General features: G+C 38.1%; 1 protein-coding gene across 4 annotated transcripts in view; it reads right to left on the bottom strand.

Annotated features, from left to right (window-relative positions):
- Positions 1-6,989: 6,989 nt before the first annotated feature.
- The window catches only part of LOC127633861 (vesicle transport through interaction with t-SNAREs homolog 1A-like), a 164,658-nt gene continuing 144,385 nt past the window's right edge, over positions 6,990-27,262 (bottom strand). For 2 of the 4 annotated variants that reach the window (XM_052113219.1, XM_052113220.1), the window contains one exon: positions 6,990-8,878. Coding sequence is in view for 2 of the 4 variants with exons in the window: in XM_052113217.1 (XP_051969177.1) it covers positions 8,785-8,878 (94 nt within the window). In the remaining 2 variants the exon portion in view is untranslated. The remainder of the gene's footprint in view (positions 8,879-27,262) is intronic. The other 2 variants (XM_052113217.1, XM_052113218.1) reach the window with 2 other exon arrangements.

The raw sequence follows: 27,262 nt of genomic DNA, 5'->3' as shown, positions 1-27,262 counted from the left end.
CTTAGCAGGGTTAACGTCAGGCGTAATGAAATATTAAAGTCTGTCTGTAACTGCCACTATTGTTGCCCCTCAGAATAAGATATAACCCATTTTTGACAAGTTTTCATCCTCCTCGCATAGAAGACACTACACGCAAACCAAATCAGCTACAGAGAAGCGGGTAATGAATAATCTATTTCATATTCCAAAGGCACCCGCTGCTTAGATAAAGAGAGAGAGCGAGAGAGAGAGAGAGAGGGAAGCATGCAGGGTGAAAAAGAGGGATGAAAAGAATGGAGAGAGGGAGAAAGAAAAAGACGACGGGAAAAAATAGATACAGCCAGCTTGCCAAATATCAAAGTCACGTGACTCTCCTAATGTTTAAATAATAATAAAGGGGATATAAACAAATCATTAGCCCCCCCCCCAACAGTTGTTTAATGCAATTTCATAATGAACGTAATAGCTACAACTAATAATGAAAGAAAATAAAAACATCTAAATGGGCCCCAACTTATTGTCAGCGCTCAATTATTTCCTAGTCAAGTTGTTATGATTTAATGAGCCCCAGTGGGACTGACGGCTGTCAGTCAGCTCTGACTTTTTGACACCATTACAACTTCAAATAGAACCGCAGCCATGCTGCCTTTCCACTAGCCACACACTGCTGAGAGGATCTGACAGGCCCGAGTAGAGAGAGAGAGAAAGAGAGAGCATACGCACACACACACACACACACACACACACACAGACTGAGCCAGCAAAACACACCAACAGACATCCAAGTCTTGACACGAACAGACGACTGAAGTCTTACATATACAGTTGAAGTCAGAAGTTTACATACACTTAGGTTGAAGTCATTAAAACTTCAATTTTTTTTTTTTTTTAACCACTCCACAGATTTCATATTAGCAAACTATAGTTTTGGTTGTTTAGTACATCTACTTTGTACATGACACAAGTAATTTTTTCATCAATTGTGTACAGACAGATTGTTTCACTTTTAATTGACTATATCACAATTTCAGTGAGTCAGAAGTTTACATACATTAATTTAACTGTGCCTTTAAGCAGCTTGGAAAATTCCAGAAAATTATGTCAAGCCTAATTTAGCTTCTGAAAGGCTAATTAAAGTCAACTGGAGGTGTACCTGTGGATGAATTTTAAGGCCTACCTTCAAACTCAGTGCCTCTTTGCTTGACATCATGTGAAAATCAAAAGAAATCAGTCAAGATCTCAGAAAAAACAACTGTGGACCTCCACAAGTCTGGTTCATCCATGGGAGCAATTTCCAAATGCCTGAAGATTCTACGGCTATCTGTACAAACAATAGTATGCAAGTATATACACCATAGGACCACGCAGCCATCATACCGCTCAGGAAGGAGACGCATTCGGTCTCCTAGAGATGAACGCAGTTTGGTGCGAAAAGTGCAAATCAATGTTAGAACAACAGCAAAGGACCTTGTGAAGATGCTGGAGGAAACAGGTAGACATGTATCTATATCCACAGTAAAACAATTCATATATCAAAATAACCTGAAAGGCGGCTTAACAAGGAAGAAGCCACTTCTCCAAAACCACCATAAAAAAGCCAGACTACAGTTTGCTAGTGCACATGGGGACAAAGATCGTACTTTTTGGAGAAATGTCCTCTGGTCTAATGAAACAAATTTAAATGTTTGGCCATAATGACCATCGTTATGTATGGAGGAAAAGGGTGAGGCTTGCAAGGCGAAGATCACTATCTCCACGATGAAGCATGGGGGTGGCAGCATCATGTTGTGTGGATGCTTTGCTGCAGGAGGGACTGGTGCACTTCAAAAAATAGATGGCATCATGAGGAAGAAAATGTATGTGGGTATATTGCAGAACATCTCAAGACATCAGCCAGAAAGTTAAAGCTTAGTGGCAGATGGGACTTCCAAATGGACAATGGCCCCAAGCATACCTCCAAAGTTGTGGCAAAATGGCTTAATTGGAGTGGCCATCACAAAGCCCTGACCTCAATCCGACGGGGAGCTGAACTGAAAAAGTGTGTGTGAGCATGAAATTTCAGCACCTTATTGTGAGAAGCTTGTGGAAGGCTACCCAAAATGTTTACCCAAGTTAAACAATTTAAAGGCAATGTTACCAAATACTAACAAAGTGTATGTAAACTCTGACCCACTGAGAATGTGATGAAAGAAATAAAAGCTGAAAGAAATAATTCTCTGTACTATTATTCTGACATTTCACAGTCTTAAAATAAAGTAGTGATCCTAACTGACCAAAGACCCGGAATGATCCGTATGATTAAATGTCAGAAATTGTGAAAAACTTTCAAATGAGTTTAAATGTATTTGGCTAAAGTGTATGTAAACTTCAACTGTACATGCGCAGGTGCAGGAAAGCAATGTAGAGTTCTGCACACGCTCAAGCATTCCCCTGCACGCATGCACAAATGAACAAAACAAGGACAGATCTCATCTCTATCACACTTAAATGCGCACACGCACATTCTCTACACTGTTTGATGCAAAACCCAATCACAGAGGTCATTATCTGATGAGGTTGGTTAAACTGGCAGGATTCAGCTCCCCCTCATCCCTTCTCTTCCTTCCTCAACTTAATGACAACTCTCAATAGGTTGGGCCCACATGGGATACGCAGAGATGCACAATTTTGTTGGCCATTAATTTGGTGCTTTGAAGCCATAGCTGTGAAGCAGAGGCAGAGAAAGCCCCCCCACCATACTGCTTCCAAAATAAGACAATCCACCCGGCCTGAAACAGAATATCAAATGCCTTCTCTGCCTGTCTGTCTGATGATTGTCTGTCTGTCAGTTACCTCGACTAGCCGAGGTGTGGGTGTCTGTGCATCACGTGTGGCAGGCCTGTTAAGTGTGGGGTGATGGGAAGAGCTGGCAGGCGTGTGTTAATCACAGCAGACTTGCAGGAGGCTCAGTTCCAAAACCTAGTGAGCTGCCTAAAAAGGAAGCATTTTAAGACATTGGTTTGGTCCTTTTTTTTTCCCCGAGTAACACTTTTTATTGATTCAGACAAATGAAATAGAAAAGAAAACATATATACACCGAATCAACTTTTAACCCCCATTATTCCCTTCCCCCCTCCCAATCCCAGAACAACTATCCCTGTGGTTCAACTAAAAAATACATTAAAAAAAATGAGAATCACACATTTAAAACTATACATCTCTCTCCACCTCCCCTCCACAAGAGCCTCCAAAAATGCCAAATAGCTGCCCCATTTTTGTATTTAATAAATTGTATTTTATTTTCCCTGCCTTCTATATGACATTTCTTCGAATACCGCCACCCTGCCCATCTCTATGCACATGTCCTGAAATGTGGGCACTCCAGCCGACAATTTTATATGTATTTATCCCCTATATTAATGACTGCCCCATCGCCTAAAATTCAGAATCTGGGGCAAAATGAAATTTGAGTTTCCAATACGTCACACATAAAACTTTGAAACCTCAATCAAAAATCTTGGATCTTAACACACCACCAAAAAAACATGGGTTGTGTCCCAATTTTCTGACTGAATTTATGTAAAATCTTAAATTGCATTAGGCCATTTCTCCCATAATATCTTGAGAGAAGTTGAAGCTCCATCCCCCAGACTCTAAATTAGCAGGGAGTAATATACAGATGCCTCATGACCTTTTCCAAAATCAGTATTCGTCACTCCCAGAGTATCTTCCGCTTTAGGGGGTGTATGCTACTCCCAAAAATAGTACAAAGCAGGTGATGCAGCTGTAAATACCTAAAGAATTCAAAATGTTGAACCATATTTTCAAAGGATCTCAACACTCCACTCTCATATAGTTCTCTGAGCATATTAAACTCCCTCACAATCCACTCTGTCCAGCAGATTGGGGTGCCAGCGGCTTGCAATATTCCTTCAACATCTAAAATAAATAATAGCCAAAAAAAGACTTTGTCCCTGAATTTCAGCTAAAACAATAATGACTCATCCTAATTTATCTTTACTCTGTTTGAGACATTTGAATTGTAAATGCTTACTTACCAGTGTAATAACTCCCCTGCTCTTACTCGAGACAACAATATAAAAAAAAATGCCCACCCCATATCTTCCCAAAATGTTCAGCTTCCTGCAGAGAAAGGTGCATTTCTTGAAGAAATACTATATCATATTTATTATGTCTTATATCTTTCCTTTTATGGGGTGCCCCAACCCACTCACATTTCATGTGGGGAGAGACAATCCACTCATATTAACATTTGACATTTAAGAAAAAATAGATTGTGTGTCAAAAATAAGATTATAAAGACCACATTCCAGCATTTGTGCAACCCACAAAACCAACATGACCTGAACAAAACAAACAGAAAAAAGAAAAACATGTGCATTATCCCCACGCATGACAGTGCCAACTGGTGTCCATCCATCCAAACTCAAACAGTCCATGCATGCCTACGACAACCCCCTCAACAACTTTGCCATCAGATTGCTCAAATCAGGTGTTTCTATACAAATTTTGTGAGACAGAATTACACAGCAAATGTTAATCTACAAAATAAACTCCAGCCGCTAGGTGGAACCAGAACAAAAAAAAAGCAGCGATTTCTCAAACAGTCAAGTAAATGTTCAGTGAGCCGGTCCACTCGGCTGCAACATGAGTGCAAGTAAATGACTTAATTACTCCAATGACGTTGCAAGAAATACTCCACAAAACAAACTCCAGCCAATAGGCGGACCAAACACAAAGAGCGTGTAGATTCATCCATAATACTATCCTGAAGATGTGTTACTCTACAAAATAAACTTCAGCTGCTAGGCAGAGCCAGCACAAAAAGAGCGTGCAGATTCTTCAAACAGTCAAGCGAATGTTCAGTGAGCCGGTCCACTCGCCTGCAACATGAGCACAACAAGACAACCCACTTACTGATTGACTTTATGAAGGACATCGCTTGCTGTGGGCATGTGATTTATTTACGGCCATCCTTAGCATCTATTCTCAATTTGTCCGGGAATATCAGTGAAAAAGCGGCCTTCCGTTGATGCAAAAGTTGTATTCCTTGAATCGATTCCGTTTCTCTCTGGGAACAAGAAAATCCTGTGGTTCTTCCAAGCAAGCCTTCCCTTACTCCTCGATTCGCATAACACCAGATCTTTATCGGATTATCTCAAAAATGTGTCCAGAAATGATCAAGGCCTGTCTCCCTCTATGGATCGTTCAGCAGGAACCCTGTGAGCTTGCTTGATTTCCAGCTTATGGCCTGCTATGTCAAGCAGATTTGGAAAAAGCCCATCCAGGAATTTCATCTTATCCTGTCCCTCTTTGCCCTCAGGAATTCTGACGATTTGGACATTATTCCCCCAGGTACGGTTCTCAATGTCCTCTAACTTCTCACAGACATGCTCCAAATCAACATTGGTTGCTAGCAGATTAGCATCTCCGATGACTCTAGGTAGTCAATCCATTTCCTGACATCCCCCACTCTTGTAACCACATAAGTAAACTTTGCCTCCATGGCAGTGATCGATCAACATATCACAGCAAGATCCTCCAAGTCAGCAACAACCTTCGTCAGCATTGCCGACATTTTCAGCATCTCTCACCACATTTCCCATACCTCTCTGACTAAATCGACTCCCAGGCTTGCGGCCTGCTTATGAGCATCAGTTTGAGCATGTAAGTGTCTTTTAATGTCTCCAGAGCCCAAGAAATTTGAATTCTTTGACATGTTGTGCTCCTAGAACAGTTATGGAAGAGTGTATTGAATCTCACCAGTTTATGTCATTAAATGTGTTAAAATTAGCCAAGTGTGCAGAGCTTGCCATTCACACGTACGATCCTCACATGGTATCATGTGACTCCTCCATTGGTTTGGTCCTTACGCAAAGGTAGCTCCATATGATAAAATCTCAGATGAATGTACACACATTTTTGTCTCACTTTGGTTGCGTTGTGTCATAAAAATACAGTTTTTAGGTCACTGTGTTAAGTTTCAAATAGTTTGAAATGTAGAAAAACACGTCTTGAGATCCCTGCATTCGAATTTGAAATCCATCAAGTTAAACGCAGTGATAGCAAGTGCTTGAACGTAAGAACGAGATTCATATTGGGCTGCCTGATGTGGGATGGGTAAGTGTGGTTTGTTCTCTGCGTAAGATGTGTGTTGCCTAAACAGCTGGGGTTTCGCTTACTGCCCCCTACAGGAAACAGGTGGTATTACAAGCTTGAATTGGTTCGATGGTAGGAACGTTCCTTATTACTGTCCGGGCACATGATTAATTGCATTCATTTTTTATATAATTAATCACACTTAATTAACACATTAAACTGTAAGCCTTAAAATATACTTATAATTTCATTATTATAAAAAGCATTGATTAAAAAAAGTTAAATACTGAATATGCGTTTTTATGCTTATAAGAGTATAGCTTAGTAGCATGCTAACACAGAGCAAAAGTGTTTCAAGGCAAGTCATTCCAGGCAGCTATTTTCAATGGATACAAGTGCACACAAGTATGGTTCCTACATCTAATTGAATGGGCAAAGAGTGAAATCTCCAAAACCGCTGGACAAAATTATGATTTAAAAAAGAACATATTTCTAATCAGCAGTACAATCTGACAAAAGCAGTTTCATGAATTGTGCTTCTTTAGCTCAGATCAAGGGGGAAAAAATTATATTTTTTAAGTTGGTCCAGCGCATGCACATTCTCAAGGAAACTGACAGGTGATCTCTGCATCTAAAAGGTGATTGGTTCTTTTACCTATAAGGAGGGAACTTTTTTTTACCCTCGCCATTTTGGGTGTTCTAATTTCTCCCGTTAATTTTAATACAAGTAGTCTGTCTCGAACACTGTTGAGATTGTGATTAAAGTCTCCCGTATGCTTTGCGTAAGGAGTGCTCAAATTTGCTGCCTCTATATATCATTCCAAATTAATCAATTTCAGTTATAGTGTTGCTTAAGGGGCCTTTAAGATAGAAAGAGTTCTTGCTTTAAAAAAAAGCTACGCGTAGCAAATGGAACAGAATGCAAATGTCTCGAGGTGAGTTTTTAATAGTTTAAGTTGTTTTATTTTGACACAACGTCAAAAAAATGCATTGCTAAAGTGTAAGACGCTGAACAGCAAGACATGGTACAATGGGCAGAGACGTCCATCTAGTGCACATTTACATAAAAAAAAACAGCACAGACTGACGCAAAAACACATTCCGTGTGAACAGCCCCTAAGAAAACAGTTGACTACAAAGCTAAGTTTGGGAGCAAAGCTGCTGTGTATGAAGCACACATACATAAACTGAAATACACACATAGACACAGACATCCTCTCACACACACACACACACACACACACACACACACACACACACACACACACACACACACACACACACACACACACACACCAAAATTATCTGTACTATTAGTACATAGTCATATTTCTCAGATTTCTTCTCGCTAATACCCAAACAGCAGGTGAAAGCCTGGAGCAAACACTCAATTTTGCATATTTCAATACTGATGTTTGCTAGCTGGTCCTCCTTTAGGAATAATAATACAAATTTGCAGCACACTATGATTATTTATACAGTATAGATGAAGTTATTTTAATGTCATGAACCAATGGCTAAAATAAGTTCCAGATAAATTGAAAAAAAAAAAAATAAAAAATAAAAAAATACAATAAAGATCAACCATCTGGAAACAAAATGAATAAATACAGAACACAATTCTTAATAGTACAATTGACCACAGTAACTATCATGTTGTCAGATTTGATTAGTAGGGTAAGAGTGGACAAGGATGTTTTCTTGTTCAAAGCAGTCCTGTCCTGCTGGTTTAACTAAACACATGCGAGATCTTTGCTGACCTTAGAGGAACAGCAGGAGTAGCTACTAATCCTGGATAAAGGGGGACTGAGAGACGGGCGTGCGACCTTTTGGCTGTGTGTAGTGTGTGATTCTGCACTGTGTGCTAAATGGTACTGCACCAGGGGCCTTGACTTGTGTACGTCTCATCACACACAACACTCACCTGATGGATGGGGTTTTGTTAGTATCCTATAGTACGTCAGTCAGCTTTCAGATCTGATGACCTCTAAACCCTATCTAAAAAAAAAAAACATTAAAAGAATAATTCATCCAAAAATGAAATTAAGTCATCATTTACTCACCTAAACCTGTATGACTGTCTTTCTACAATGAAAGTCAAAAGGAGACATTTTGAATAATGTGCTGGAAGAATGTATACTTAAGCGGGGGCAAAAACACCATAAAAGTCTCAAAAACAATGAAAGGTAGTCTGATTTGTATTTATTTTTTTGTTTGGACTCTAGTCCCCATAATAACAAAAATTATTTTACGTTTGACAGAAGAAAGACATACTAGTTTGAAACAACATGACGGTGAGTAAATGATGACAGAATTACATTTTTTGGGTGAACTACTAATTTAAAACAGTAGGTTATGACATGCATTGATGTACGCCTTCCTTATATTCATCCATCCGTTGTTGTCATCCTTCCATCATGGCCCTGTTGTCCACGTGTCCATGCAGGGCTTCTCTATGGGTTGGTCAGTCATGTGGAGATCCAATACCAGGGTTTTAAATGTATTAGATGAAGTAAAAATACGAGGGGATAGAGGGTAGAAATGGCCCTGGAGCAGAGAGGAGAGGCCCCCTGTCACTGCCCACCAGGAATGATTCATGTGAACAATTTGTCCTAATTACTCCAGCCCAACGCTTTTGTCACTATTAATCTTACACACACGCTCATACACATTCACGCACACACGCATAGGGCCAGTCAGTGGAGATCAGTGCCCTCGCAAATTGAAATAGATGGCCAAGACTATGGTGAGGAGGATGATGGCGCCCAGGATGAAGACCAGGACACGATTCTGAATGATCCTGTGGGTGAGGAGAGGGAGAGAAAGAGAGATCAAAAGAGGAAAAGAGAAAGAGATTTTGTGTTAAGCTCTATTAAGGACATTAATTGAGACAATATTGAAAACTACATGCTTAATGGGATTTGTTCACTCTCATGTTGTACAATTTTCTTAATTTCTTTAACCTCGGTCATCTTTTTTCTCTCCAGACAATAAAAGTGAATGGTGACTGAGGGTGTCATTCTCGCTAACATCTCATTTGTGTTCCACAGAAGAAAGTAAGTCATATGAGGTTAGAACAACATGAGGAAATGATTCAATTGTTATGAAATATTTACTATGATTAAATCCATCCTGCAGAACTCTGCCAAAAGCTTTGCAGATTCATTTATTAAAAATTAGGTAAATATGATTGTTAGCTACAAATTATGAGTGCAGTAATCAGAGCTCCATTTAACACATTTTAAAATAATCACTGGGACACATGGATCTCCACAGAACCCCACCCCAGACAGATTTAGCCTATTCAGAACTAAAATTGGCGAAGTGGTATGAGTCAAAGTGGGTGTGTGGACGAGTACAGTGAGGGTGAGAATGGGAGTTGGAAGGGTGAAACCCCAGGATAATCTCTCAGAGGAGCCACTGCCCCCTGTGTCATTTCTGATAAATGACAGAATTATCCCATGTGCTGACATGTGGAGAGAGCAGGGCCACTGTCCACTCCTATAAGCAGGAGATGAATAACTCACACACACCCATTCATCACCACTGCAGCCAAGCAGCGCTTTGCCCTACACTGTCCAACACACACACACACTGATACAAAGAAAGCAAAGTAGCATTACACCTCACTGCTGCTGGGGTACCTAACACTGGGACAAAAAACAATGAAGTATGTGTGCAGCCTAGTGTGCAAAAACAAACAACAAACTGTTTTCCCACAACATAGAATAACGTTACTATAACTAAATTTGTTCTACAGTATATATCGCTGTAGTTTTTAGTGAAATAAACACTAAAGGCGCAACAAGTTTTATTCACTTTCACACAAATTGAGTAAAACTGCAGAATATCAGTCCATAAAAACTTATTTTATGCTCTGTTCCCCACTTAATACTATTCTATGACATCAAAACACTTTTACAATAACACATGATTTGAAAGATGCTACATTTACAAGCTTACTCCAGCGTGATTAAAGGAATATTCCAGGTTCAATACAGGTTAAGCTCAATTCACAGCATTTGTGGCATTATATGGATTACCACAAAAACGAATTTCAACTCATCCCTATTTTTCTTAAAAAAAAAAAAAATCTGTGTTACAGTGAGACACTTACAATAGAAGTCATTGGGGCCAATCTGTAAATGTTAAAATACTCACTGTTTCAAAAGTATAGCCACAAGACATAAATAATATGACATAACATGACATAAACATAAACAAGCCATAAACAATGTGACATAAACAAGACATAAACAATTTTACAACTTCGTTACCATGACAACGTAATGTCAACAAACCTTATACCCCTAAAATGACTGTAAAAATTAAAATTTAAACAACTTTACAGCTCAAAAAATACATTTAACAGAAGAATTAATGTAAGTGCTTTTATAAAATTATAAGCTTCTAATTTCTGACTTTAAACCCTCCAAAAATGGGCCCCAATCACTTCCATTGTAAGTGTCTTACTGTAACCTTGATTTTTATAAAAAAAAATTAAGAAAAGGAGGGAGTTGTTATTAAAATTATGCCACAAATTTGTACTGAACCCGGAAGTGGGAATGTGATCAGAGTACAATTTCTATAGAATATATATATATATATATTCTATAGAAATGGTACTCTGATTTGATTTTTTTAAAGCCGAGTATAACTAGAAAAACATATTGACTATGGAAATTTTCATGATTTATTAAGGTTTCATTAAAGATAAAATGTGTAATTTCTGTGCCAATAGCATCACTAAAGGAACTGCAAAAATAATAACACAATACATCTTCCACTGGTTGCATAAACAGATGGTCCCGCCCCAAATTCACTCAATTGGTCGAGTCAATGGCGCTATGCCTGGAAATCACAATTTTCAGAATTCTCAGATAATTCCAGATTTTCCATGACCATTCGGTGGACAGTGTAAGGAGTAACTGTGTATATGTGCATAGTCTGAGATGTTTGTAAATGTTTGATTTGTTAAGATAAACCATCAGAGTGCTTTGATGGCATGAGTTTTTTCTGTGGTGCTGATGAAAGACTTGCTCTGATTGGACGCTGGGCCTGCATAATTCATTTTTGGGAGAGCATGCTTGGCAGAGGATATTAATCAGAGCATGTTTATCAAAGCCAGCTCTCCCACATGGCTCTTTAAGTAACATTTATTATTTACACTGGCTACGTACACACTCATAAACAAACCCTAAGCAAGAGGACAGACTGTTCATGATGTTTAGAGTTCTGCTGGTGCCCAAAGGGACAGGAAACAGCCTTGGGAAAAGGACGAATGGGAATTCTTGGGGCTATATAAAGAGTGTGTTACAGGATGGTACATCTGTTGTGTGCTATGACAGGAGCACAATACTATTGGAATAAACCCAGGACTGATACACAGTTGAAGTCAGAAGTTTAAATACACCTTAGCCAAATACATTTAAATTCAGTTTTTAACAATTCCTGACATTTAATTGTAGAAAACATTCCCGGTCTTAGGTCAGTTAGGATCACTACTTTATTTTAAGACTGTGAAATGTCGGAATAATAGTAGAGAATGATTTATTTCAGATTTTATATCTTTCATCACATTCCCGGTGGGTCAGAAGTTTACATACACTTTGTTAGTATTTGGTAACATTGCCTTTAAATTGATTAACTTGAGTCAAACATTTTGGGTAGCCTTCCACAAGCTTCTCACAATAAGTTGCTGAAATTTGGCCCATTCCTCCAGACAGACCTGGTGAAACAGAGTCAGATTTGTAGGCCTGCATGCTCACACACACTTTTTAAGTTCTGCCCTCAAATTTTCTATTGGATTGAGGCTTTGTGATGGCCACTCCAATACCTTGACTTTGTTGTCCTTAAGCCATTTTGACACAACTTTGGAGGTATGCTTGAGGTTATAGTCCATTTGGAAGACCCATTTGCGACCAAGCTTTAACTTCCTGGATGATGTCTTGAGATTGTTGCTTCAATATATCCACATAATTTTCCTTCCTCATGATGCCATCTATTTAACAGCAAAAGCACACCTCCTGCAGCAAAGCACTCCCACAACATGATGCTGCCACCCCCATGCTTCACAGTTGGGATGGTGTTCTTTGCCTTGCAAGCCTCACCATTTTTCCTTCAAACATAACAATGGTCATTATGGCCAAAGAGTACAATTTTTGTTTCATCAGACCAGAGGACATTTCTCCAAAAAATAAGATCTTTGTCCACATGTGCACTTGCAAACTGTTGTCTGGCTTTTTTTATGGTGGTTTTGGAGAAGTGGCTTCTTCCTTGCTGAGCAGCCTTTCAGGTTATGTTAATATAGGACTTGATTTACTGTGGATATAGATACTTGTCTACCTATTTCCTCCAGCATCTTCACAAGATCTTTTGCTATTGTTCTGGGATTTGTTGTCTCTAATTCCAGTGAGCACGGGGAGAGCAGATAAAATGACCCACGCCACCAGCAGTTGGGAGAGAGATTCTGGGGCCTGAACAATTGTGAAGCTATAAGAGTGTTATTGTGAGACTGTAAAAATATTATTTGTGAAGATGTAAAAGTATTAATGTGAAGCTGAAGAGTCACTGTTGTGAAGCCGTGAGCACTGCAGTGGGTCGATTAAAAATCCTTACCTGAGAGGAGCAACTCGCCTTCCGTGTCCTCCTTGTAAACCCTTTACAGTCTCCTTCCTGAATATGGTACCTTCAGGAGTTTGGGAATCGCTCCCAAGGATTAAACTGTTTTATGGAGGTTCACAATTTTTTTCTGAGGTCTTGGCTAATTCCTTTTGATTTTCCTATGATGTCAAGCAAAGAGGCACTGAGTTTGAAGGTAAGCCGTAAAATACATCCACAGGTACACCTCTAATTGACTCCAATAAGCCTTTCAGAAGCTAAATTAGGCTTGACATCATTTTCTGGAATTTTACAAGCTGCTTAAAGGCACAGTTAACTTAGTGTATGTAAACTTCTGACCCACTGAAATTGTGATATAGTCAATTAAAAGTGAAACAATCTGTCTGTAAACAATTGATGAAAAAATTACTTGTGTCATGTACAAAGTAGATACAAGGTACTAAACAACCAAAACTATAGTTTGCTAATATGAAATCTGTGGAGTGATTAAAAAATTAGTTTTAATGACTTCAACCTAAGTGTATGTAAACTTCTGACTTCAACTGTATGTGGAAGATCATGTGACCTTTATGGAAATTTCTTTGCATGCCACCAATAATTTTCAAGATTAAGCAGCTGATAGCGGGCTTTTACATGGCATGGACGGCATTTAATCTGTAAATGTATAGTTCCCACTCAAAATTCTAATTGGATTAGCCGCGTTTGAAGCCATTGTGAAATGGATGATATACACATACCTATTATCATTTGAATTCTATATTAAAGTGCATTGCATTGCTCAGCAACTGTTAAAAGCATACAGTTATGGTGCATTCACGTCATGTCGGAATTACCATAATTACAAGATTCTGGCTTTTAAAAAGCATTCACTTCTTCATAGAACACCAAATTGCAAGTTTGTAAACTCTTAATTCTATAAAAGCTCCGACTTATGACATAATATAAATATAAACATTATGGCAGTGGTGATGGACAAATTTCTGGTTGATATGCCATTTTATTTTGGAGCACTTTCTTTGTTCTTAAGAAAGTTGCCATCTCGTAATTACAGTAATTCCAATATGAGAACACAGCATCTGAATGTGTTTTACGTTATGCAGTACTAGAAAGTGTTTTCTGTAGCTACAATTTTCAGTGGAGGAAAAACGCACTTCCAGTGTGGATGAGAGGCATAAATGTAACAAAATCAACTTTTGGGTTTAGCAAAATCAACTGAAAATGCATTAGTATGGACATGGACTTAGACTAATAAACTATTTTTTGGCATGAAGAATTCTATCATGCAAAGTCAAAGCAATGTAACTACACAATTTGTAAAACCTGGGACAGGTTTGGCTCAATTAAACTCTGATTCAGAGGAAACGGAGTGTAAACATTCAGATACTACAAAATCCATGTAGCTCTGAAGCCATTTTCTCAGTTTAGGTGTTAGAGTAGTTACTGTGTTTTGCCTTTGTATGGTGGCATTGACTATTTGTATTTGAGCATTAATAAATAGAATCATTTGTTGAACATTGGTGTCTTTTGTCAAGTACTGTTACCACCATTTTCTAAGCAATAAGCTTAGTGCATTACATTGACTTTAAGACGGATGTTCTTTGTTGTTGTTTTTTACCATATGGGCTTTGGGTAAAAATGTCCCTTGCCTGTGGTAAAATCGCTGTAATTCATGGACTCCCATGGCTTTTTGCTTTATTTTATACTTAATAGACTTTTGTGTGCTAGTTTATAAAATCTCACAGAGATCATGGACTGAATTTCTATTAAACTGAACCATTGAAATTTTATAAAACCGAATGTTATAAACAACAAATTATCTGTAGATCTCTGACTAAAGTTCAAGTGCAAGATAATTTAAATAAGTGTGTGTGTGTGTGTGTGTGTGTGAGAGAGAGAGTGGTACAGGGGCCAGGCTCAGCTGTTAGCAGTAATGTAGATTAATCTACCTTTGGTGAGGCTGTTCTGACAGGCCCTTGAGGGTGGGCGGAGAGGCCCTGGGCAACCTCGCGTCCAGGCACAGAGGGTGGGAGGGAGGGAGAGAGAAAGTGGCCCAATCATCAGAGAGCAGCCACGTTTCCTTCACTTTGAGAGCCTAGAGCCCAACGCCACCAGCTGACACACAGACTACTAAAAAACACTTTAAAAACACAGGAAAGTGTATGAACCTTTTCAGAGGGACCAATTTTAATTTGAGGAACATGTTTGGGGAACTAATTCATGCTGTCATGTAAGAGAGCTCAAATAATCATTGATGAAGGTGAACTTTGGTTTCTAAATGTAAAAATATTCCTCCCCTGTGGCAGTCCATTTCAAACTCGACATAAAATAACCGCAAATGGTTTTTCAAAGAACAGAAGTACTGAAATGTAATATTTGTAGCCCTTTATCCACCAACATTGTGCTGGTGTTGGAGCTAGTTCTTGGCCAGGAGATTTCCAAAACTTTTTTCAAAACTGGACCCTTTTCCCCTGACTTAAGAGAAGAACAATGACATAACTGACTATGCTACAACATACCTTGCCCAAAAACATAGCGAATTGTTCTTAGTTTTACAAACATTTTAACCTCTCAGTAATTTAGTTCAGCATCATGTGGTGTCACGCTCATATTTTATTACATTTATAATAAAAATATAAAAATTATAGGAATCAATTAACACACATTATATTTGTAAATAAAATATTTTACTTCAAGCAGACTGAAAAATAAGGTAGTTGGAATAGCTGTGTACCACAACAAAATTATTAATTATTTCTTCAACTTCGGGCTCGATTTTTAATGAAACTATATTCTGTGTGTGTATATATATATATATATATATATATATATATATATATATATATCTTCAATATTAAATGATCAAAATCCATTATAAAAATTAAAATTATAACACTGAAGTTCTAATAATCTCAAAAAGGAGTGAATTAAATAAACTTTTCAATACTTATGTAAGGAAAAATTGACTCTGGCCCATTGAATTATTGAAAAATAATGCACACCCCAAGGTGGTAATGCACCCATGATGCACAGCAGAGATGCCGTTACACAACGGGTGTTCATTATTTTTCAATTATTTAACGGGCCGGAGTCAATTATTCCGATTATACTACAGTTACCACAGCTTAAGACAATGTTCAGGGTTTTCTCTCAAGACTTTTTAATTTTTTGGCTTTCATCTGAAAAACACTCTTGTAAGAGGAACTACTTTCTTTCGCCACAGATTCAGCACCTTGTCGTGATACAGCCCAAGACTTTGCTGCTAGCTCCAAACATCACTTTAGAACTAGCAACGGAGGCTTGCGCTGCTATTAAGCACTTATTGGAGTAGCAAGTTAGTGCATGTGTGAGTGAGAGAGAGAAAGAGAGAAACTGAGAGAGATCTTGTGTGGGATTACCTCTGTTTGTTGTGGCTCTCACCAGCAGTTACATCGCTTCAAATTAACAAGATGTGAAATAAGTCAACCTAGTCTCTTAGAATGAAGGCTACTATAACATTTTTTTCGCAAACTGACTTTGTTTTGTTGCAGTTTCCTGATGAAATGAACACTAGAGGCGCCACAACAACTGTGTGCTTTATTCTCTTTCATATGATCATGAGCTTTTCCACTCTATTACTCAAACACTGCTATGCTATGATCCTGAAACGCATTTACTCTGAATGCATTCAAACGTGCCTTTAAAACAATGGTTAGGTTTAGGCATTGGTATAGGGTAAGAATGTGTCTTTTTTTGTTCACCACTAGAACACATTTGGTTAGGATTAGGCTAAAGTTTTAGGTTAGGGAAATAATTTTTTTTCTCATTCAAATATCCATCTTATATTCACCTTACAAACCTCATCTGATTTCAACTCTGAAATAATTTAAATAATTTGGCAAAGTGATATGGAACCAGACCTGGATCTACATCAAGCTGTAATTTTACTGAAGTGTGAAAATATTATTTAATTGTGTGTATTCTGGATACATACAATGTAAGCAAGACAAACAAGTTTTGTAATTTGTTTACAAAAAATGTAAACAACTTATTTTCACCATGGAATCGTATTCAGAATTCAGAATGAGATGAGGTGGAAATGACACCGTGATGGGAACATTCATGACTTTTAGTAAAAAATGACAGATATTACATAAATCTAATATATAAATATATAATATATAAACATAAAATATTTCCCCATTACTGGCTCTTGGTTTGATACCAGTAGATTTAAATGGGCGTAAATTCAAGAAACACTGAAACGGTGTCAATTGAAAAAAAAAAATTGCGATTACATTTTTCTGTCTAGAACTTCCTTCTGTGAAAACACGATTAACATATTGGGGTATTAGACACTTAGTTAATCTATGGGTCCTCCACCTCCAGTCTCATCTGAGTTGAATCACATAAATATAAGAGCAGGACACAGAGAGTGAAAACAGGAGACGGGTCGTGTCCGCTGCCTGTCTGATGGAGGTTCTATCCCATGCTGAACCATGTCCAGACAGAACAGAGCAGGACCCATCAAACCGCATCCATCCTCTCTGTCAAACATATGACAGAGGGCTGGAGGAGACCTGTTCATGTTGTCACAGCTCACAGCTCAGGGTAAACTCTACCTCTGCTTCTTTCTTTTTACATGTTCCTTCTTTCTCAGCTTAGGTAACACTTCAGTTTCTTTCAGAGACTCCAAGTACGGGCCAAGAAATATTTAAGTACAGGCCAAGAAATATTTAAGTCCAGGCCTTGCCAAAATAACTCCTTAAAAAACAGCAGGCAATTGGGTTAAAACATAAGCCTAACCTCAAAAGCAGAACAGCAAAAAACGAAAGACTGTGTGTGAGAAAAAAAAAGAGAGAGACAGAGAGAGAGAGAGAGAGAGAGAGAGAGAGAGAGAGAGAGAAAGAGAAATAGAAAGAGAGAGAGAGAGAGAGAGAGAGAGAGAGAGCGCAAGCTAGGAAAAGCCCATTTATCATTGGCGGTAAAGGAGAATTCTTGAGGAGTTTTCTGTCAGGAAAGATTTACAAAATTGTACCCATGTTATTAAAATTTTAAACAGTTTTCCTGTTCTTTCCTACTATTTTTCCCCCTTCTTACACTCTCTCAGTTCCCCTTATTAGTAGCTCTAATGAGGGCAGTGGTACATCTACGTCGGTGTGCATGTGTGTGCAGGAAGGTTTACAACACAAAAATACACAAGCACCTTTCTCAACAGCACAAACCCAAAATACACATACCGCTCTTTTACACGTACTCATGCACGCACGCACGCACGCACGCACGCACGCACGCACGCACACACACACACACACACACACACAGAGCAACACAATCATAAATTCACATTCAACTTTCAAAACAAAACAAACATTTGTCCAAATGCAAACCACCAAGACTTAGAACTCACTAACTTCTTTTTTTTTCTTTCCTTTTCTACACCAATAAAATAAAAATGAATGACTGTCTGAGCTGGTCTGTATTTTCTCGTAAATGAAAGACTGGAGCAGAAGAGAGTGAGAGACTGAGATTGAGTAAAGTGGGAGGAGTGTCAGAAGGATGTGTTCACTAATAGTCTGACTGATGGACATGGTGCTCTGTCTCTGTGTTTGTGTGTGTACAGTGAAGAGGTGGCTGTGAAATTGATTCTGTGTTTAAGTGTTTTACACTAACAAAGATAATGTTTTAGCAGTGCTTCTTGGTTGCCATACTGTACTGTACATGTCAAAGTGGCCTTTAAACCTTCTTAGCTGCCAATAGCTCAGAGCTTTAGATGTAATAAAGACAGGAAATTGTGTGTTTTGATTTTTGTAATCTCTTTCAGAGAGATGCACGACAAACAATCTTTACATTATAATCATTATATTCTTTTTTATCTCTAATTAATTACTTTTTCGTTTTGTTGCATTAAAATGGGCCCTTTTCTCATGCTGTTCTTTTTTCAAGGACTCTAGTTTATCTGTAAATGTTTCTAAAGTTTGGTAAATAATGAAACATGGCCAGTTAACACAACCTTACACTTTACATTCTGAGACAAAATGAGGAAGAGCCTGTTAATAAAAAGCTGCATCCTCTGTGGTGTGGAACTGACCCCTCTGCTTACATTCGTACTGTTGCTAAAGCTGTCAAGCTTTCATAACTGCATTTGTTCTTCTGTAAATACATATAGAGAAGCAATGAGTAAATTACATCAGGAATTATTAAATAATACCTTTGTCAACTGTGTATTTACAGTTTATCTAATATACAGTCAGCAAAAAGGTATACAATGACCAATGGATGGTTAAATCCCCAAAACATTGAGATGGAGGGGTTTGCTTCAAAATCAAATCAAACACTTATATGCTCAATTAAAAACCGAGAATCCTCTTTTTTTTTTTGTTTGGCTGAAAAACAATGCAGATTAGATAAAAAGATAAACTAATTACTAAAAATTACTAGGGATGGGACGATATAAATAGAATTTTGAAATATCGTGACCCCCCAAAAAAGTTAATTAAATTATTTGAAATTGCCAGTGTGGCTGGCATTTTGGCTTTCCTATGAAGTACGAAAACTATGGCATAATTTCTTTATCACCAGAACTTGAATTTGAAAAAGTCTCTGAATTCACAATCTTGAAAAAAGACTGGGTGTAATTTGATATTATCAAACATTTTAGCTGTTAATTTAAAATATATATAAAAAAATTCAGGTTGTGAAATTCAAGTTTTTATTATTCAAGTCAAGTGGTGGATTTCAGGTCATGAAATTCAGGTCTCAATATTCAGGTTGTTGAATATGGTTTGAGAAATTCAGGTGGCAAAATTCGAGGATGACATCAGGGAATGCAAGGCAGAGCAAACATGTGTTGATGTAAACTCTCTCTTGGACAATCGCAAAGCGACGGAAACAGCTCAACATCTGTGACAACAATATTGTGAAAAAAAAAAGTTATACTTTAGGCATACTTATTTTAATGTTTCATTAATGTGTTTTGAAGAAAAGATCAACTTAATCAGTAAATTGGATCCTTCATATAACAGCAAGTTTCATCAAGAATTATTTCATAATCATATGGGCAAAGGACATTTACCAGTGGAAATGAATAATCAAACTACCTTATTTTAACTGCAAGTCTGCAAAAAATAAAATAAATACAAATTGTAGTCGAGAAGGACACTGTAAAAAAATTCTGAATTTTAATGGTAAAAGACTGTAAAAATGCTACAGTAAAAAAACATAAATTGGTTAATGGTAGTCACCTTAAAATATATGGTAAATCATTTTTAATATATTTAAAAAGACAATACATGTAGTTTTACTGTAAATTTTGTAAAACAATTTTTCTGAAGTGCATATATGCATTTCTGTAAAGAATTATTTAACTGACCAAGAATCATTTATCATCTTTATTTGAGCTGTTCTGTTGTTTGATCTAAATTTGAATAAGTTCAATTCAAATGTACAACATTAGAAACAACAATATTTAAATTCAAATCTGAGTTAAGTCTACTTGCATGTAGTTAACTCAACTTAAAACATTTGAAAACCAAGTTAATTGAAATTAAATACTTAAGTTTTGGGAGACCCCATAACTCAATAGAATTGAAGAGGGAACGAGTTTACTCAATAAAATGAGTGCAATTAACTTATTAGGGTTTTCAGTGTGGAAAACAAGACAAAAATACAAAAATGTGTATGCACAATCTTTTTGGAGTACATTTCCAAAATCTACCAAATGCTTTGTCGATGGCTAGTGCACATTTTCAGTTTCATTTTTTTTTTCATTTTGGGAATTTTGAGTAAATTTGGTTTAGTGTTAATTTGAATTGAGCAATTTTGTGTATTTCATTTGCTATATTAAATTACACTATTTATTCACTATCAGTCAAAAGTTTGGGCATGACTGAATTTATGTTACTCATAATCTTAATAACCAGATTGTGATGGAAAAGTAGCCAACAATTGCTCAAAACTAAATGTTGTTTAAAAAGCACATTGGTTGAAAACCAAGAGTGCTCAAAACTCTTATCAAGGCAAAGGTGGCTACTTTGAACGAGCTAAAATACAAGATTTGAACATTTTTAATCACCGCATAACTCCCTTATTTCCATTTGTTTATTTCATAGTTTAGATGTCACAGTTTGACTTTACTATTATTCTAAAATGTGTGAAAATATTAATAACAAAGAATGTATAGTTGTGTCCATACATTAGACTTAGAGTGGATATAGATGCCAACATAAATATTGGCATCGGTACCCTGCAGAAAATCCTTGTCTTACTCAGTATTTTGGTCTTATTTGTCAATAAAAAATAACTTATTAACTTCTTTAAAGCAAGATGCATTTACTTTCTGAGCAAAATAAGACAAGATATTATATCTTGTTTTCAAAGAAAACTCAATTTTATGAGGTTTTAGTCTTTTTTTAAGCAGACTTTGCTACATTTTGTTGTATTTCACAGAAATGAAGACTTACAGTAATATATTGCTTCTTAATATTCATAAATGTATCTTATTTCAAGCATGTTTAGGTATTTTTAGTGGAAAACAATACAAAAAAACAGATTAAGAAAATAAATTTTTGCTGTGTAAAAATCCCAATCGGTTGACCAGTACCTCAAATCACAGCTTCCTGAGCTCTTTTCATTCAGCAAGACATCACACAAACACACACAGTAGTACATTGGCAGAGCGCAGGCAGGAGGGACTTTACAAGACATTTACGGCTTAATTAAACACACACGCGCGCACACGCCAGGGGTAAAAAGAAAAAAATGCCTTTAATTGCATGTAATTGACTTAAAATGTCCCTTACACTGTATAATTCCCAAAAGAAAAACAGTGCTTTGCCCTCCAGAATGTTTTGAAACACACACACACACACACACACACACACACACACACACACACACACACACACACACACAGAGAGAGAGAGTTGTGTTTTAACAGGGCTGAAGTGTATAATAGAACAGTTAAATAGGGTTTTATTAGAATGAGTACAGGGTGGTGGAGTTTGCTATTGTGCTCTTATCATCTGGAGGCTGGACCAAGAGAAATAGAGCTGTTCTAGTGAGTGAGAAGCAACTTTTCACAAAATAGTCATGTAGATTCATGTTTAGCACGCACCGATAAAATCTGCAATGTTTCCAGCATTATGTCCGTGGATGCCCTCACAGCTCCAAAATGATTTCGCTCCACATCTCTTTCTCTCTGTCGTCACTGTCTATCGGAATGACATGGCATATGTGCAATCCACTCATGGATACAGTACATCTGCTTCTTAACATAAGTCAACAAACTAAGATGTGTGTAAAAGGATATAAAGGGGATTGCTGAAGAGAGAGCACAAACACACAAGCATGAATACTTGTTGGCACCACTTACTGGGATGTTTTTTTTTTGTTGTTGCCCACAACAGATTCTAGCAGATTGCTGTCGTGGAGTGTTGTCCAGGCGACTTTCCCTGCTCTCTCTAATTTTGTAGTATCCCTAGATTATTCTTCTACGTGGCATGGTGATGTTTCAAAATATATTTAAATCAATCCTGGAAACAATTTATTAAAATAGTTCAAACCAATCAAACATGGACAATCATACCCAAATATTTGTGTGTTATGTATTTTTATGCTTATTAGAGTATTATATTGTTAGCTTAGCAACATGCTAACATCAAACTCTATTGCAAACTTATTTTTGACACCACAACAATAGGATATGATTCCATACTCAGGGCTGCATTAAGGTACTCCAGGGCCCTGGTGCTTTCAGTTTAGCTGGGCCAAGCCTGTCATCTGATGGGGGGGTGTAGGTCCAGTGGAGGGGTTGGGGAGAGGTGTTCCACTATTGTTCTATGATCATGCGCTACACAGGCACATTTCGCTGATGAGCACCGTCTCCGTGTTTACATCAGCATCTCCAGCTGAACACGTTTACATACGTGCCTTTCTGTCAATGTCAGCCAGCAGATGACGCTCAACTATATCCGGCTGCATTCGCATGGAAGTTAAAGGAGTGCGAAGTGTGACCGCGGCCAAAGTCAAGTACCCTGTGTGCTTTGCATTAGCAGCACTATTTTGTGTTGCTGCCTATGTAGTGCATCCAGAATCTTTCACTTATGAGGTAACATTTAAGTTATCCATCTACCATCTAAGTTAAGCCATTTTAAAGAAAAAATAGCAAGACAGCTTAGTTTTGGAACAGATCTTTCTTTCATTTGCTCACTTTTACTCTTCAGCTATTTCACAATGGCTTCGTTCACTTAATCTTGTCTCATATAGGTCTCTAGAACATCTTAATTTGTCCATTTCTCATTTTATCCCTGATTTCCGTCTCTCTATTTGGTTAGAAGGAAGGTGTTGATGTGAAAATTATGGTAGAGGAGTACTGTGTACCTGATGAACACTCTCAGAGGAGGCAAGCCTGTGCCTCACCACAGCCAATAAGAACATGCAGTAGTAAATATTATGTCTGAGCCCGTGTCATGGGTAAATGTGCTGAGGCAGCAGTCAGCATACCACTACTAATCCTGATTTCCCAGTACCCCAACACTGGCAACTTCAGAGAAAACAGAAAGTCTTGCTTAGCTGCCAAATCCCTGCAGCTCTGCATCCTCCCAAAACAGGGAATTTGGGGCTGTGACAGATATATAAGCATTGCATAAAGCCGCCATCTTCTTTTTTAGGCCTCTGGGACTAAACCTTTTCATAAACTCTCCACAAGACACGGCACGGGTAAGGTTCAGTGTTCCAAACCACAAGCAAACGATGTTTCAACAGGTTATAGATTGTATCTGGACTTATCACTACTTCCTGATGCTGAATTCTTGCAACCCTGGCTGTGTTACACAGCCCAAATCCTGACCTACACATTTACCCATTTGGCTAATGCTTTTATCCAAAGTGCATTCAAGGTACAGTATACATTTCATCAGTATGTGTGTTCCCTGAGAATCGAACCCATGACCTTGGACATGCTAGTACAATGCTCTCACAACTGACCTACAGGAACAACTGGGGCTGGATTCATAAAACATTCTTAAGGAAAATAGACTTCTTAACTACTATTTCCTTCTTATTTCTATCGTAAGTTACAAATATTTTGTATTACCAAACAGAATAAGTATGTTATCTTTTTTTTCACCTAGGATCATTCTTCAGAACTTTTTAAAATGTATCCTAAGAACTTTTCAATCTTTTTTGAATCCGGACCCTGATCTTTATTTACATCCTCACTGTACATTCCATTTACTCATACATACTCACTTGCTGAATCTCAGTCTCTCTAAGAGGACCATAAATATATATAGTACAAAATAAAACCCAGGTAAGGCACTGGCTCCGTTTAAATCATAGGTGATTGCTGTGTATATTTGTGTAAAGCTACAGTATTGTAATTAGCAACTTGGTCTCAGGGCTGTTTTCTCACTGAGCGCATCTACTTTCAGGATTATTTAGTGTTAATTTCACCCCGAACTCATTAAATTTACGTGACCATGGCAACTTGTTTGTAAATCAAAATTCCAGTATCCCACATTCTGACCTACCAGGCTGAAAAGGATATTGAAACTTACAGCATTTACAAAAGCGAGATAAATTAGTTTCACACAATGTGAGGATGCTGCTTAGATTTCCGACACAAAAAGTGGCTGCATTCCTCGAGAAACAGCTGGGGATTGTATTACCAGGCTTGTTGAAAAGGTGTAACACTAGCAATGGAAACATGGGCCTCCAAAACTATGATGCACATACATTTTTATTGTTTGTTCAGCACTAAATTCTCAGTAGAACTTATAAATCAGCCGTTTTGTGTCGGCTGGTGGCTTTCACTCAGAGAAAAAAAAAAAAAAAGGAAACAAAAGAAAGGTTGATGCTGGGATGCTCTGTACTGGGCGGGTCTGACCTGAGGCAATCGTTTGTACATCTCAGTGTTGTGTTACAATATCATAATCTGATTATGAAAAGACAGAGAGTGTAAAGGAAAATTTCATTGAATATGTTTATGCTGTAAAAAAGAGATAGTCAGGAGATATCTCTTGAATGGGAGACTTCTTCCATGGGATGAATAAACACTTCTGATGGCCCAAAACAAACTTTCTTGTATTCTCCTTATTAGAAAAATTCCTAAACAAGAGAGAATAGCTTAAAAAAAATGCTCAACAACACAATGTTTAATTTAATTAAGATGTTATTTTATAAACCAAAACAACAGTTTTTTAGCCTTACTCAAACTGAATTCCATTTAATACTCAAATTAAAACTGTATATTTACCTCAAACATCTAGACACATGCTCTTTCCTTATAATAACAAGCAACTTTACATAACATCATGCTGGCATGTATAAAAAAGCCAGACACCAAAGTAATAATCTCCACTTCCTTTAGTACAACCATTCACCTAGTCTTCTCAACACATACAGTACTGCAGCAAAACAACCTGTCCAAAAGACAGGTATTAACTACATGTTTATTTACATATTTGATTTAAAGTTTGATGAGATTAAGACCTATTTAGGGCTGTATGGAAACAGCAGACTCTCATCTATGGCTTGTTAAAACTTTTCATAGAAGAGAGTATGGTCCGATCTCCAGAACAGAAAATTGTCCCTCTTGCTGGCTGATGCAGCCTTGATCTTAAATTGTTGCTGATTTGATACTGAGCATCTGTTTTAATGAGAGATCACCAGTGCTGTGGATCTGCATTAACAGGAAACAACATAAAAGACATCACCAAGACACTGCATGTCTTCAGACTTGAGCAGAGATCAGGTGTGGGTACAGATACGATAGACAAACACTTTTGGACATTGGTTCTGCAATAGCACACGAAAACCAGACTTTAAATTCCTCAATGCTGACGTGTTTACAAACACGACAGTGGAGCCCTTTGTCTGGGCTACCCGGCCACGGAAACGCAGCTGAAAAAGGGGAAGGAGAGCCGGCGTTCTCATCAGACTAAGAAGTTGTGCAAATCGACACCCGCTATCCAGTTTTCTACTGGCAAATTTTCAGTCTCTGGACAACAAGCTCTGCAAGCGGAGAGCGTAGATCTTTCCAACTAGAGACGAGGGACTGTTGCATTATCTGCCTTACAGAAACTTGGATGTCTGCAGAGATTCCAGACTCAGCCATCGAATCAGCGCGGTACTCCATGCACCGAGCGGATAAAGCAAAAAACCTCTCAGGTAAAAGCAGAGGTGGTGGTGTATGTTTTATGATCAACAAATCAGAGGAACTTACATTCAGAAAAGTCTTTCTGCTCTCCTGATCTGGAATTTCTCATGCTTCTGTGTCGATCATTCTGGCTATCGAGGGAATTCACAGCGGTCATTATCACAGCTGTGTACATCCCGCCACAACCCACAGTTAAGTTCATTTTTTTTCCTCATTATTGTACACACAGCACCCCATATTGACAGAAAAACACAGAATTGTTGACATTTTTGCACATTTATTAAAAAAGAAAAACTTAAATATCACATGGTCCTAAGTATTCAGACCCTTTGTTCAGTATTTAGTAGAAGCACCCTTTTGATCTAATACAGCCATGAGTCTTTTTAGGAAAGATGCAACAAGTTTTTCACATCTGGATTTGGGTATCCTCTGCCATTCCTCCTTGCAGATCCTCTCCAGTTCTGTCAGGTTGGATGGTAAACGTTGGTGGAGAGCCATTTTCAGGTCTCTCCAGAGATGATCAATTGGGTTTATGTCAGGGCTCTGGCTGGGCCATTCAAGAACAGTCACGGAGTTGTTGTGAAGCCAACCCTTCGTTATTTTAGCGGTGTTCTTAGGGTCATTGTCTTGTTGGAAGGTGAACCTTCGGCCCAGTCTGAGGTCCAGAGCACTTTGGAGAAGGTTTTCGTCCAGGATATCCCTGTACTTGGCCGCATTCATTTTTCCCTCGATTGCAACCAGTCGTCCTGTCCCTGCAGCTGAAAAACACCCCCACACCATGATGCTGCCACCACCATGCTTCACTGTTGAGACTGTATTGGACAGGTGATGAGCAGTGCCTGGTTTTCTCCACACATACCGCTTAGAATTAAGGCAAAAAGTTCTATCTTGGTCTCATCAGACCAGAGAATCTTATTTATCACCATCTTGGAGTCCCTCAGGTGTTTTTTAGCAAACTCCATGCAGGCTTTCATGTGTCTTGCACTGAGGAGAGGCTTCCGTCGGGCCACTCTGCCATAAAGCCTCGACTGGTGGATGGCTGCGGTGATGGTTGACTTACTACAACTTTCTCCCATCTCCCGACCGCATCTCTGGAGCTCAGCCACAGTGATCTTTGGGTTCTTCTTTACCTCTCTCACCAAGGCTCTTCTCCCCCGATAGCTCAGTTTGGCCGGACGGCCAGCTCTAGGAAGGGTTCTGGTCGTCCCAAATGTCTTCCATTTAAGGATTATGGAGGCCACTGTGCTCTTATGAACCTTAAGGGCAGCAGAAATTTTTTGTAACCTTGGCCAGATCTGTGCCTTGCCACAATTCTGTCTCTGAGCTCTTCAGGCAGTTCCTTTGACCTCATGATTCTCATTTGCTCTGACATGCACTGTGAGCTGTAAGGTCTTATATAGACAGGTGTGTGGCTTTCCTAATCAAGTC

Source organism: Xyrauchen texanus, chromosome 40 (genome assembly GCF_025860055.1).
Source record: "Xyrauchen texanus isolate HMW12.3.18 chromosome 40, RBS_HiC_50CHRs, whole genome shotgun sequence".
Classification (NCBI taxonomy): Eukaryota; Metazoa; Chordata; class Actinopteri; order Cypriniformes; family Catostomidae; genus Xyrauchen; species Xyrauchen texanus.
The sequence above is the reverse complement of the archived record's forward strand: the minus strand, read 5'-3'. Positions and strand labels throughout refer to the sequence as shown.